Raw genomic sequence first — 12,680 nt, 5'->3', positions numbered from 1 at the left:
CCCTTTAGACGAGAAGACAGCTATTGCAACAGCGTAGAACTGATAGCATCCCATCGTGGGTGTACGCACGGAGGAAGTATCGGCAAATCTCCCTCTTTAAACCAGAGATTCGGCACAGAGCATGCACGATGCAATTATTATGTTAATTCATCTGCATTTTTCTGCCTGCTTGGGGCTTGAGCTGGAGGTAGGAACTCAGGTTTTGAAAAGCTGGTATTTTGTGTCACCGCAAATGGCCACTTCAAAAACTTCAATCGACACCCAATTATACGATCAGCGTTCATACGATTCAAGTTTAATTCCCCATCTCTATTGTCAGCATTGCTGCCCACCAGTCTCAAACAGTTTTGGGCGAGGACGTTGCCCATCAGCTTTTGCTTTTACCTGCCATTTTCATCTTGCTCAAGCAAGATCCACAAAGTGCTTTTTCTCACCCTCCTCCCCAAACTCAGCCTAGGTGGCAGAAATCAAGGATCTCGTCCACCCGCGCAGAACATGGCCCTCAGATAAAAGACTGGATGCAGCTGTTGAGCACTAGCTCTGCATGAACAATAAATTAATTAAAAAGACACCTGCCAAAAGCACGTCAAGCCCATGTACAGTGACGGAAAGCACTGCATTCCCCACTTCAGCAGATGGGAAACTGGTATTTCCCAGTGGTAATGGCAAGGTGGTTAAAATGACCGGAGGAATGCTTATTTCCAACCACTTTCCAGGGCCGTTCTGCTCCCCAGCCACGAGGGACTGAAACGGTCTGCCCAAGGAAAAGCGTATTTACACCCATTGCCAGAAAGGGAAAGTATAAATATTTCCAAAAGCTTTCTGAAGGCTAGTACTTACAGTCATGCTTTGAAAGGAAAAGAATAAAGCAAAATATTCAATTAGAAAAAATTACTATAATTGCAGGTTCTATTTTATCCCTCCATTAAAGCAATAAAGTGCCTCGAAATATTGCTGAGCCGGGATACAGAGCTTAGTGCTACTTAACATCTTAATATACATCCAGGGGGCTAATTTAATTTAGATCTGCATGAGGGTCTTCTCTCCTCCCCGGCCCCTACTGCCTCCCCCTGCACCTCTTAAGACGTGGCTGGATGCAAACGCACGCCTCCCCCCCCACGCCAAGGGATGCGTACGCGGAGCTGAGGCTGGACATACATTCTGACATGCGCCTGCACGCCTCCAAAGCCAAAGCGGGCACCAAGCACGTACACGCACAGCTCCACACTCACAGATGCCCAGTTAAAAGTGTGTTTGCCTGCACCCGAAAGTTTTGATGTCTGAAATTTTTTTTTTTTTTTTTTTTAACTGGAGGAAAATTTCTGCTCCCCAAACATCAAACAAAATCCTCCTGGAAATGTAAAACCATACCATTTTTGCTCTTAACATCACATTAATCCCACGGGAAGGGATTTGCTAGTGAAAGTCACTGAGCAAGCAGCCGCCGAGGCTGAGGAAGGGGCTCTTACTCCCAGCCCCGGCTCTCGCCACGCTTTCTCCACACTACAATGCTATAAGCCATGGTTTTCTCAATATAACCTCGTTCCTCCCTGCAACGGAAGATAAGTGAATCTTATTTTAGGGAGCCCTTCATCCTTTTAATTAAACAAATTAATATCAGTTCTCTGTATGTCATAGCCTCTATTATCTTTTGTGAACTCCTACAATACTGTTGTAAAGATATACTGAAAAAGCACTAATTGAGATAATCTCTGAAATTCAAGAGTTGGTATATTTATAGCCATGTTTTAAAACTATTTTCCCTTTGTTTCTGGAATGCCTCCCATCCTTCCTCCTATGCCAGACTGTTTACATTATTTAAATGCCTTCTGCTTATACCACTCTTTACAATTTTTACTTCAACAACATCGGCCTCCGTTGCTCTTTTTTTCCCTTGCTTAGACATAACTGGGATGAATTCCAATCCCAAACTCAAAACCACTCCCGGTGCTTTACTGCTGTCTTCTGTGTTTGGTACATCAGGCAATGCATTGCTGCCAGTCCTATCATCCAGAACTGCCTGGCGGGGGGCAGGGGGGAGGCAAGCACGAAGAGTTAAACTCTTCTCCTCTTATAACAGAAACTGAGGAAATGGTGATTTTCCCAGACACTGGAGCTCTCTGCAAACTCGCAGGGATACTTGTCATCCCCCTGCTTAGCAGACAAGCCTAAGCCACCCCCCTGGAAGGACGGGGGAGCTCATCACTCCTTTATTTTTATAAAGAGCTGGGAAGTCCACTCCCCGTTGTGCAAGAAGCAGCGTGGCCTGGCACCCCTGCCCCACTGCTGCCCCACAGAAAACCCCACGGAGCGAGACCCGCGAGCTGAAGGAGGCTCCAGCAGCCAGCCATGCTTCTCTGTTGCTTGGGTTTGACTTTTTTTCTGCAGGTTTAATTAGAAAGGTGATAAAGGCAGCTCCAGGTGCCAGAGCCTTTTGCATTGTGACTCCTGAAGAGTTTTTAATAAGAGTTCTGCCAAGTTCGTGGGGGTTTTACAGCAAATTTTTCCCACATCCAGATGACCTGCAAAGGTAGAAAGGGTGATACAGCACAACAGCCTATTGAGTTTTTCCAGCATGAGTCCAGACCTCTGCAGTGTTAATTTAAACCTGTTCGTAACAGGCTTGTTTTTCTTAGTCCCCGTTCACAGACCATCTACGCCAGGGCACTGAGGCAGCATTTATGATGCACTCCTATTTCCCATGGGGTTTTGGGACAAGTGAGAACATGCCTATTCCCTCAACCCATACCGTGCTAGAGCGGATACAATACACAGGTATTTATTTGGGACGCAAAAATACTCAACAGCCTCTGCAGCAGGAAAACCAAATCATAATGTACAACCGTGCAGGCAGAGCGGAGCAGAGGAAGAGGAGGTCCTTGCGATAAAGGCTTTGGGCTTGAATACAGGAGGTTTCAGCGAAGCTGACAATTCTGCAAAAGATCTTCTGTGCAGCTGAAGTCACTTAAGGACAGACACTGAATATTTCATAGGTGAATCTGAGCTCTCACAGATTTCAGAAGAAAGGAGGGGTGAGGAGAAGCACAGTCTTCAGGTCCCATTATAGTTTTGGGGACACATTTAAGATTGCCTTTTGCTCTGTATTTTTGTCTCTCGGCCAAGATCCAGTTTTGCCCTAAGGAGGCTGCTGGTGCAGCCAGGGCTTCGAGACACTGGTGGAAGGAATAACACGCCCATTTATACCGAAATAACAAAAGCAGACACAGACACATAGCTTAGCCATCCAAGCAGGTCCATACTTTAAATGGAGTACTCGGTCCGTGGGTCAGATTTGTCCAAGGGCGGACAAACAGCATCTCCTGAGACTCCTCCTGAGCAATGTGACTGTGGCTCCTGTGCTACAGCAGTTACACATAACCAAAGGCTGAAACCAGAATATAGGGTGGTGGGCAATACAAATTCCCAGAGTAGGGGGAGTTGCAAAAAGAATATAAAAATAAAAATCCAGCCATGGGGAGCTGCGGTGGGCTGCTACCAGCTGCCCTGGGACACAGCCAAATGCTCAGTCCCACAACCCAGGGAATTTTAGGAGCATCCCTGACACTGTGGGCACCACCAGTCCCCAAGGGCTTAGAACATGCCTGTTGATCTGCCCTGCAAAGATCGTGCTGTTCTGCTCCACAGGGTGAGAAGTGCAAGCTATCCCTCCCACTGCCAGATGGCCACTAGGTTTGAGGATTTTCTAAAGATCCTTCTCCCCAAGAAAGCTCTTTCCCCATTTTCTTGGGATCCGGTTTGGAAAACCACCTCAGTGCCTTAAAGCAGTCATAGCAGGCTAGGGTGTCGGTCTGAATCCCAGCCCATCAGAAGGCAGCGGGTCAATGAAGTAACAATATTTGGCACATGTTCTTTGCCTATACCTTTAATTACAATTTAATTTTATCTCTAGCGATAGCAAAGCATTACTCTGATTCATAGTTCCTCCTGCCTAAAAGCTTTCAGGTGTTACAACACTGGCTTATACTACACTGATTTTTATGACAGTGAGATGCTAAAAATCAAGTCAGGATTCAAGGGAAATAAGGCGAAACGGAAGTACAGGGAGAAGTTCTGTGAGGGATCCAGACTTCTCCATAGGTTCACCTTCATTCCCCGAGGAAAATTACACGTTTGACGTCCAATTTCTGTTCCTTGCAGTCTCAAGACAGCAAAAGCAGCTCTCCTCCAAAGAGATGCTTTATCACCATCAGTTCTACATCCATCCTTTTCATTAAAGGAAATGCTCCCTGAATAACCTACATTTGTACTGAGAGGAGAACCACTGCAAGGAATAAAGCTAGCTCAATGCAGCTAAAAGCAAAATGGAAGTGTCTAGAAAGGTGGGAAGTAGAGCGCTTATAATTTTTTTTCAGTGTTAAAGAGGTGAGCCATCTTTCCTCCTTCCCTTGGCACCCTGCCTCCCCTCCACCAGGAAGAGCACTTTCAGGTTGCCACTGGCATTAGAGATAAAGCCACAGGGCACCTGGAAAAAAAAGGCACAACTGTCTGTCCTCGAGTTCAGCGTGAAGCCTGAGCAACTGAAAAGGGATGTTCTGGTCACAGACCACGTGGGTAGCAGTGTTTAGGAAAGCAGCCTGCAACCCAACTTCAAAGCAGCCGTCTTCCCTTATAGTTTTCAGACTCCTGGAGATGGTCTCTTGAAAATACCTAGCACCAGCGTCCTCGCCTTGAAAGCCATGGAAACTTTATGCTCATTCCAGTAAGAACAATGTCAGGTCACCAAAGGGTTTCTGCTTCCCCTTCTTCCTCCCCACGTACCACGGTGGAGAGGCGATGAGCTGCTGCCACCGCAGGACCACCTCACTCGCAAGGCACCTCGTGCTCTTCCTCAACAGCATCCCCGCATCCAAGAGGAAACCAAAGTCCAGTTTCTCTTCCGAATCCCGCTCACCCACCTAACCCAAGCCACGTTGTCACTGCAGAAACGCTGAACTGCATGGGAAGGTGAGTTCCCACCAGGTCAGGGCAGCACGTTATTTCTCCCAAGAAAAGGTTTGGAGAAAACTCTGCCCTCCCAAGGCTGGCACAGCAGATCTGCTTCAACATCTGTGGTTTGACCCCCTCTAGTGGGTAGCACTCAACAAGACACGGAGCCTCGCCACCACCCCGCAACCAATGGAGACCCTACTCAAGTGATAAAGCCTTTTTTCATTATTATTACAATGATTATTGTTTTCACACACACACAACCTACCTGCCTTGCACTTCAGACTCAATGTCTTTGGACCTCTACACCCACAGCCCGGCACTTACTTACAGAGATCCCATAGAAAACTCTTAGAAATGGGGGAGAGCTGGTAAGGTTTTTGGAAAGGAGAACCACCTCTCTGGAAAAACAGTTATACCCCAGACCTGATTTTGTAGGGAGAACATATTTATCATCTATCCCAGAATGTCTTCCCTCTGCCAACTTGTCAAAAGCTGACAAAACTCCATACTATAAAAGCAAGCTGTTAAAACTTGGCTAAAGGGAAAAACTTAGCTGCCAGACAAGCTAACCAGAAAAAGCTGAAAAAAAAACACTCGAGCGTGCCAGGGAAGGCAGTAAATTTACAGAAAGGCTCTACAGAGCTGAACATCCCAAACCAAGACAACGAGGCAGCGTTAGGTCAGCAGCTTCTCGATCGTCTGTCATTTGACGAGCAGATGTCTCCCACTTCCAAGGGACTTGGGCAGATATCTTCAGAGTTGTAGCTGCCTGTATTTCTGCACTATCTGAAGCAGCACGTATCTAACTCACGGTTCATCCCAGAACAAAGTATTTTAGTAGAGCCTAAACCCACTCATTGCGTAGTCATTAAATATCACATATTCCATTTAAACCCATTGATTCATCCTGCCACCTCCGGGCACGCTGAAAGAAGAACAACTCATAGATTTGGTCTTTCCACTAATAAACAAGATGTCAAGTCTTTGACTAAATCTTCGGAATCTTTCTTTTAATCACAAACACATGAGGTGTTTTTAATGTCAAGACAGTGACAAGAGTTGTTCTGGTTTGTTTGGTTGATTTCTTACAGAACATTTTTCTCCTAAATATGTATACAAATCAGTTTTAAAAAGAAAACCCACAAACATATTACATTCAAGTCACAAAATGTACCGTCATTGACAGTTTAACAGACACAGCGCGATTTCCAGCTGATCAGTGTTCATCTTAGCTCAAATGCCACGTACTGTTAATCCAATGGAATCCAAGAACGTTTTCTTTTCATAGCGCGCCGCAACGCAAAGGATTGTACTTTATACTCTAAACCTTGTACTCCAGGACAGCAATCATGACCCACTAACCCACTTAGAACAGGGGTTAAAGAAAGGTACATCAGACACAGAACTTATACTCTTAATTGTCATTAATACAACTTGTGCAACTATCCAAGATGCACAAACTTCAAGTCAAAACTATTTCTCCTGAATTTACCCAGCTGAATGGCTTCGGCAAAATCAGCAGCCCTGGCAAGCTCCAACAACCGACCCGCCTTCAGCCTGTTTCCAGCAAAACCACAGCACTGCAACATCCCTCCTCAGTGAACGGCCCTTCTGCAGCTCGCGGCGCAGCAGCGCCGTAGCGAGCGTGATGTGCCCCAACCAACACCCTTTACTTTTCGGACACTCTGCCTGGATCATGCTAGTCCTCAAGATAATCTGAGAGATTTGAGATGAAAGGTTAAAATTGTAGATTTATGAAGGTAAAAAGTGCTGGACCTGAGCTTTATCAGTGGGAATGCCACCTGAGATCATATGACTTCAAGCAACAGTTAAAAATATATATACACATAGATTATACCTAGATATATACATCTATGGATACACACGTTTTTACAATGCACACGTACACTTTCTTTCCAGCAGCCACTACAGGCAGGCAGTATTAACACAGCCTTAGGTTCTCAGCTGAGAAAAAAAAAAAAAAAAAACAAACAAAAAAAACCACCAGGAATATCATTAAGTTCCCCCCCCAGCACTTGTGCTGCCCGCCCAGCACTCCCCCCTGGTCACAATTCACCCCCTGACCAGGACATGAAGAGAAGACAAAGCCCCCACCCAGATTACTCAAAAACAACAAGCTACTTCCACCACAATCCTGACAGAATGAAGAGAGAATTTTGCTAAAGTAAGAGCCCGACGTATGTTTATATTTCTGCCATAAAATTTTATTTATTCATCATCTTATTAGCAAGTCTTCCCATCATTCAGGAAAAGAAGTCCCTACAGGAACTGTGTGATCCCTCAAATCAAAACCCAGATTACCTAATGTGTTCAGGACGAGGATTTCTGTACAACTCCAACCTGCCCTCTCTATTCTCTACGACTTCGCTTCCAGCTGCTGAGCAACAGCCACAACAGCCCCTACACGCCGTACAATCCCAATTACGCTACGTGCCGTCGCAGCGCGTATCCATGATTACGCAGGAAAGCAGGCTCGGTGCATTACACCGTCCTAGGTCTTCCTCCTCTGTCCCCACGTCTAAACTTCTTACCGGCACGAAGCGATTTAGCTGCAGGCAAACACCGCTAAAACAGCGCTTCCCTGCATTAGTCCCATCACCGCATTCAAGATTAATTTTAATGGAGTTTGCAATAGCTATAGTGGGAATGTAAAAAGACTCCCTCGTGGAGGGAGGCTAGCCTGCCGATCCCATGAAGTTATTCTTGCTTTGGTCAGATATTGGGAGGCAGCTCCACGCTGGCCACGCTGTTCTGCGTGCCTAAAAAAGCAGGAGCCGTGCGCTAGCAGGATTAGCGATCAACAGGAGAGCAAGCTCTCTTATTTCACCTAACGTGATCGGGTCTGCAGCGCTCCTTTTCGGTCCCTTTCAGCAGTCCCAGCCCTGCACAACCTCAGAAGCAAACGTTTTTCCTCTGCGTTAAGAAAGGGGGTAAAAGTCTGGGTAACTTGAGCTTTGCTTCTCCATTTTAACAAAAAAAGAAAAATCAGCCCTCCACACGCACCCCCCTCTGTCTCTGCCAGCATCGCCTCGCCGTACCCGTCCCCACCTCCTTCGCTCAAGCGTGCAGGAGCACGGGGTGCTTCTGCAAACCCTGGCTTTCACCGCAGCTAATACACAATCATTTCTTTTGCCTGGCTCCAAGAGGGGAAAAATCCAACTTGCCAGAGGAGCATCTGCATCGAGAACTGCTTTCTGCTGATGGGATCAGCACTCGGGAGTACCAGGGAAAGCAGGTGGAAGGGTCGCGAACCGATTCATCATCCTCGCATGCATCACCTGCACGCATCCCCCCTCCCACCATCCCCAGCCCAAATCTCAGCCTCAAGGGAAAAAAAAAAATCAAATACAAGACACCCCCCCCGAGCAGAAGTTGAGAACAAATGTGCTTTGAATGCTACACAAATGACATTGAAGATGCAGAAGAAATATGTATTTGCTGTTGCGCTGCACGATTCCATGGGCTTATTTCCTAGGTATACATTTCACGCACCCTTCCCACGCAGATCCCCTCCCCTCCGCCCCCTTGGCTTCTTTAGAAAAAAAATAAAATAAAATAAAAAAAGAAATCTTTGATGTGTATATTCATTTTATCTGGAGAGAGCAGTGTCCTCAGAAGAGGTGTCAAGGCCCTCCCCTGCCTCCACCCACGCACCCCTCCTCCAGGCTCAACCATGCTGTCTCCATCTTAACTCCAGCCACTTCTTCACCGATTTCATTAGGCAGCAGAGTTAACCCCTTCAGCTACCGAGATGGGGGGGGGGGGGGAAGGACCTCCCCATCAGTCATCACTTTCTGCCTTTCCCTTCATCTTTTTTCTCATCTATACTCCAGCAAAAATTTCCTAAAATCCACCAGTGAGGTTATTTTTGCCCCATTAATCCATCCGGGAAACACCAACGCAGAGATATTAACCCTTCCCGGGAGCTCCTCCAGGGCTTCCCACTGCTTCACCATGACATGCCATCTTCTCCCCTCTTAAAAAAAATTCAGCGTCTTCTCCCTAAGGATCATTTTAAAAGCCACAAAACCCAACCAACCCCATCTGCCGCCTTTTCCCTACAGTTTAACCCACCCTTGGGGTGGAGGGGTGCATCCGCCACCCCGTGACACACCCCAGAGGCTTCCCTCCACCCTCCAGCACACCCACACCTCACACCCCTCCCGTCTTATTAACCCACGTCCTGTCTCGGAAGACACTGGGCCACGCCGGGTCTTTCCAGCTGTCCTTACAACACCCCTCTCGGTAAGACTGACATCTCTGTGGAAGTGTTTGCATCTACAGGCTTTCATCCCGGAGAATCCCTCCCCGCCTCCTCCCACTTCTCTTTTTGGGGAGGATAAGGCATTTTCCAGCTCACTCTGGAGGATGCTCTTTTATTCCCACTGAGCCTGGGGTCACCTCCCAGACCCTTCCTCTGACCAGCACCTCCCCTACCCCAGCACCTCTCCTTCTCGAGGGGAACAGTCCCTGTCCCTGACCTTCAGTCTCGCATCGGCAACCCCAATGCCATCCCCACTCCCCCGAGGAGAAGGTTTCTTCTTTCGCCAAAGCATCACGCTGCGTTTTTCCACTCCCACCACCCGCTCCTTCAGTGCAGGGGGTCAGCGAGCCGGGGGGGCTCCCCCTCCACCAGGTGGGAAGAGGTTCTCAGGGACAGATGCTACCCTCACCCCCTCGTCTTCCATGGGGGGTTCGATCGACACCAGAGGACACCAACCCTCTGGGAACAGCACATCCCAGCGCTCGGCAGCTGGGGGTCTGCCATCTGCCCCCACTGCAGACCCTCTCTGGAGCAGCCCCCTGCTTTCTGTGGGGCCTTTCCCATGCGTCCCCCCTTGGCTCCAGAAGGGGAGCGGTGGGGCAAGCCCTCCCCAGGGCCAGAGGACCTCCCTCCGCAGCGCTGCCAGGGTGAGGGTCACTCCCAGCCCCCGGGCCAGCCTCCACGGTGTCACCCGTGGGGTGTCCCCCCCACTAACTCCTGTCAGGAAGAGCAGCTCCACCCCAACCCCCTGTCCTGCCCCATTTTTGTAGGGCACCAAGAGCCCACCCTGGACCTTGAAGCACCATTTACAGCCCCACAGAGCTAGGACCCCTTCCATGCCCCCTTGATTCTGGGGGGCACCGACCCATGTCCCCTCCATGCCGTGAGGTGATGGCAGTCCCCAATCCCCTCTCCCCAGCCCCAGACAGTCACTTGGGGGGCACATCTCCTCCCTTCGGGGCTCTGCTCAGTGAAGCAGGGGTCACCCCTAATCGCCACATGGGGGGCACTGACCCACGTCACACTTGGACCAGCAATCCCCACAGGCACATTTTGGGGGAACTTCTCTTCCCCTTGGACATCCCCTCAGCATGAAGGGGGCCCTCCCACCTCCTCCGCCCAGGGGAGCACTGACCCACGTCCACCTCAGACCGTGAGGTGACAACAACCCCGACATCCCCCACCTCAGCCAGGAGACAGTGACCCACCTCAAACCATGAGGTGACACTGACCTATGTCCACCTCAAACCATAAGATGACAGCAATCCCCATTCACCCCACCTCAGCCAGAGGACAGTGACCCACCTCAAACCATGAGATGACATTGACCCATGTCCACCTCAGACCACAAAGTGACAGCAACGCCCATCCATCCTACCTCAGCTAAGGGACAATGACCCACCTCAAACCATGAGGTGACACTGACCCCCACTGGCCTCACCTCAGCCAGGGGACAGCACCCCCGATCCGCCTCAAACCATGAGGTGACAAGTGATGCTCATCTGCTCCACCTCAGACCATGAGGTGACACTGACCCACGTCCACCTTGGACCACGAGCTGACAGTGATCCCCATCTGCCCCACCTCAGCCAGGGGACAGTGACCCACCTCAAACCATGACATGACACTGACCTACGTCCATCTCAGACCACAAGCTGACAGCAAACCCTGTCCACCTCAAACCAGGGGACACCGACTCACCTGAGACCACAAGGTGACAGTGATGCCCATCTGCCCCACCTCAGCCAGGGGACACTGACCCACCTCAGACCATGAGGTGACACTGACCCATGTCCAACTAGACCAAAAGCTGACTGTGATACCCATCTGCCCCACCTCAACCAGGGGACACCAACCCACCTCGGACCACGAGGTGACAGCGACCCCCACCTGCCTCACCTTAGCCAGGGGACACTGATCCATACCCACCTCAGACCACGAGGTGACAGTGACCCCCACCCCCCTCAAACCATGAGGTGACACTGACCCACGTCCACCTCAGACCATGAGGTGACAGCGACCCCCACCTGCCCCACCTTAGCCAGGGGACACTGATCCACGCCCACCTCGGACCACGAGGTGACACTGACCCCCATCCGTCCCACCTCTGCCAGGGGGCCCCGATCCACCCCGAACCACGAGGCGGTGACGCCCGCCCGCCCCACGACAGCCGGGCGGCAGCGACCCGCGCCCGGGGCGCTCCGACCCACCGCCATGTCGGCCAACGAGCTGACGGCGCCCCCCGACCACCCCCACCCCCCACCCCCGGGGTCGGGGGACACCCGGCCGCCCCCTCCCCTTACCTCCAGACCTGCCCCATCTGCAGCAGGTGGATGACGGACTGCCAGACCCAGACGGAGATCCTGCAGAGGCGCTGCGCCCCGGGGGTGACGGTGCCGGCGGCTCCTCCTACCCCGCCGGCGGGTCCCCCCCGGCGGACGGCGGCCCCCATCATGGGCGGCCCGCGGCTGCTGAGGCCCTGCACGGCGCCCAGCCCGCCGCCCGTGTAGTCCTGCACGAACCAGCGGAAGCTGAGGATCTGCACCAGCACCGAGGGCAGCAGCACGAAGGCCAGCGTCAGGCCGCACCAGACGTAGTCCCGCCGGCCGTAGTGGTGCAGCGCCAGCCACAGGTCCGTGCCCACGTCCCCCAGCAGCACCAGCAGCGCCAGCACGATCCACAGGCAGTCCAGCCACGGCCGCTCGCCCGCCTCGCCGCCCTCCGGCGCCCGCGGCGGCCCCTCGGCGGCGGGACGCGGGGCCAGCGGCTCGGCGGCGGCGGCGGCGGCCGCCCGCCCGAAGAGGCTCCGCAGGCAGGCGCTCCGGCAGCCCCAGTAGCACGACGACGTGTTGCAGCAGTGGCAGATGTGCAAGGAGCTGCTGCCGCCCGGCTCCTCCGCGCCCTCGGCCGCCGCTGCCCCGACGCCGCCGGCGCCGCAGACGCCCGCCGCCGCCGCCGCCGCCGCCGCCTCGTCCAGGTTGTGCAGCTGGGCGAAGCCCACGCCGCCGCCGCCGCCATCCGACTTGGCCGCCATCTTGCCGCCGCCGCCGCCGCCGCCGCGTCTCCGGCCCCTCCGCCGGGCGCGCTCGCTGGCTCTGCCCCCCCCCCGTCCCCGCTCCCGGCACCCCCCCACCCGCCGCCCGCCCGCCTGCCCGCCCGCCGCTTCCGGGGGCGGCGCTTCTTCCGCGCAGGACGGGCCGGGCCGGGCCGGGCCGCCTAGCGACCGAGCGGGGCAGCGCCGCGGCGGGCGGGGCCGGCGGGGCCGGGCCGGGCCGCTGCAGCGGAGCGGGCACCGGGCAGCGGGCCGCCCCCCCCCCGCTCGGTGCTGCTCTCTGCCGGCACCCCCGCACACGGGCGCCCAGCGCTGCCCGGCTCCCGGGGCACCGGCACCCGCTGCTGCCCGCTGCCCCGCTCCCATTGCACCAGTTCCCATTGCACCGGCACC

The 12,680-nt window shown here is 52.7% G+C and overlaps 1 protein-coding gene across 1 annotated transcript in view; it reads right to left on the bottom strand.

Annotated features, from left to right (window-relative positions):
- The window catches only part of XKR6 (XK related 6), a 192,970-nt gene extending 180,593 nt beyond the window's left edge, over positions 1-12,377 (bottom strand). The window contains exon 1 of the mRNA XM_064448269.1: positions 11,539-12,377. Coding sequence (XP_064304339.1) covers positions 11,539-12,269 — 731 coding nt within the window. The 5' untranslated portion in view covers positions 12,270-12,377. The remainder of the gene's footprint in view (positions 1-11,538) is intronic.
- Positions 12,378-12,680: the final 303 nt, after the last annotated feature.

Source organism: Phalacrocorax carbo, chromosome 3 (assembly GCF_963921805.1).
Source record: "Phalacrocorax carbo chromosome 3, bPhaCar2.1, whole genome shotgun sequence".
NCBI classification, from domain to species: domain Eukaryota; kingdom Metazoa; phylum Chordata; class Aves; order Suliformes; family Phalacrocoracidae; genus Phalacrocorax; species Phalacrocorax carbo.
Note: the sequence above shows the minus strand (reverse complement) of the source record. Positions and strands in the feature narration are given on the sequence as shown.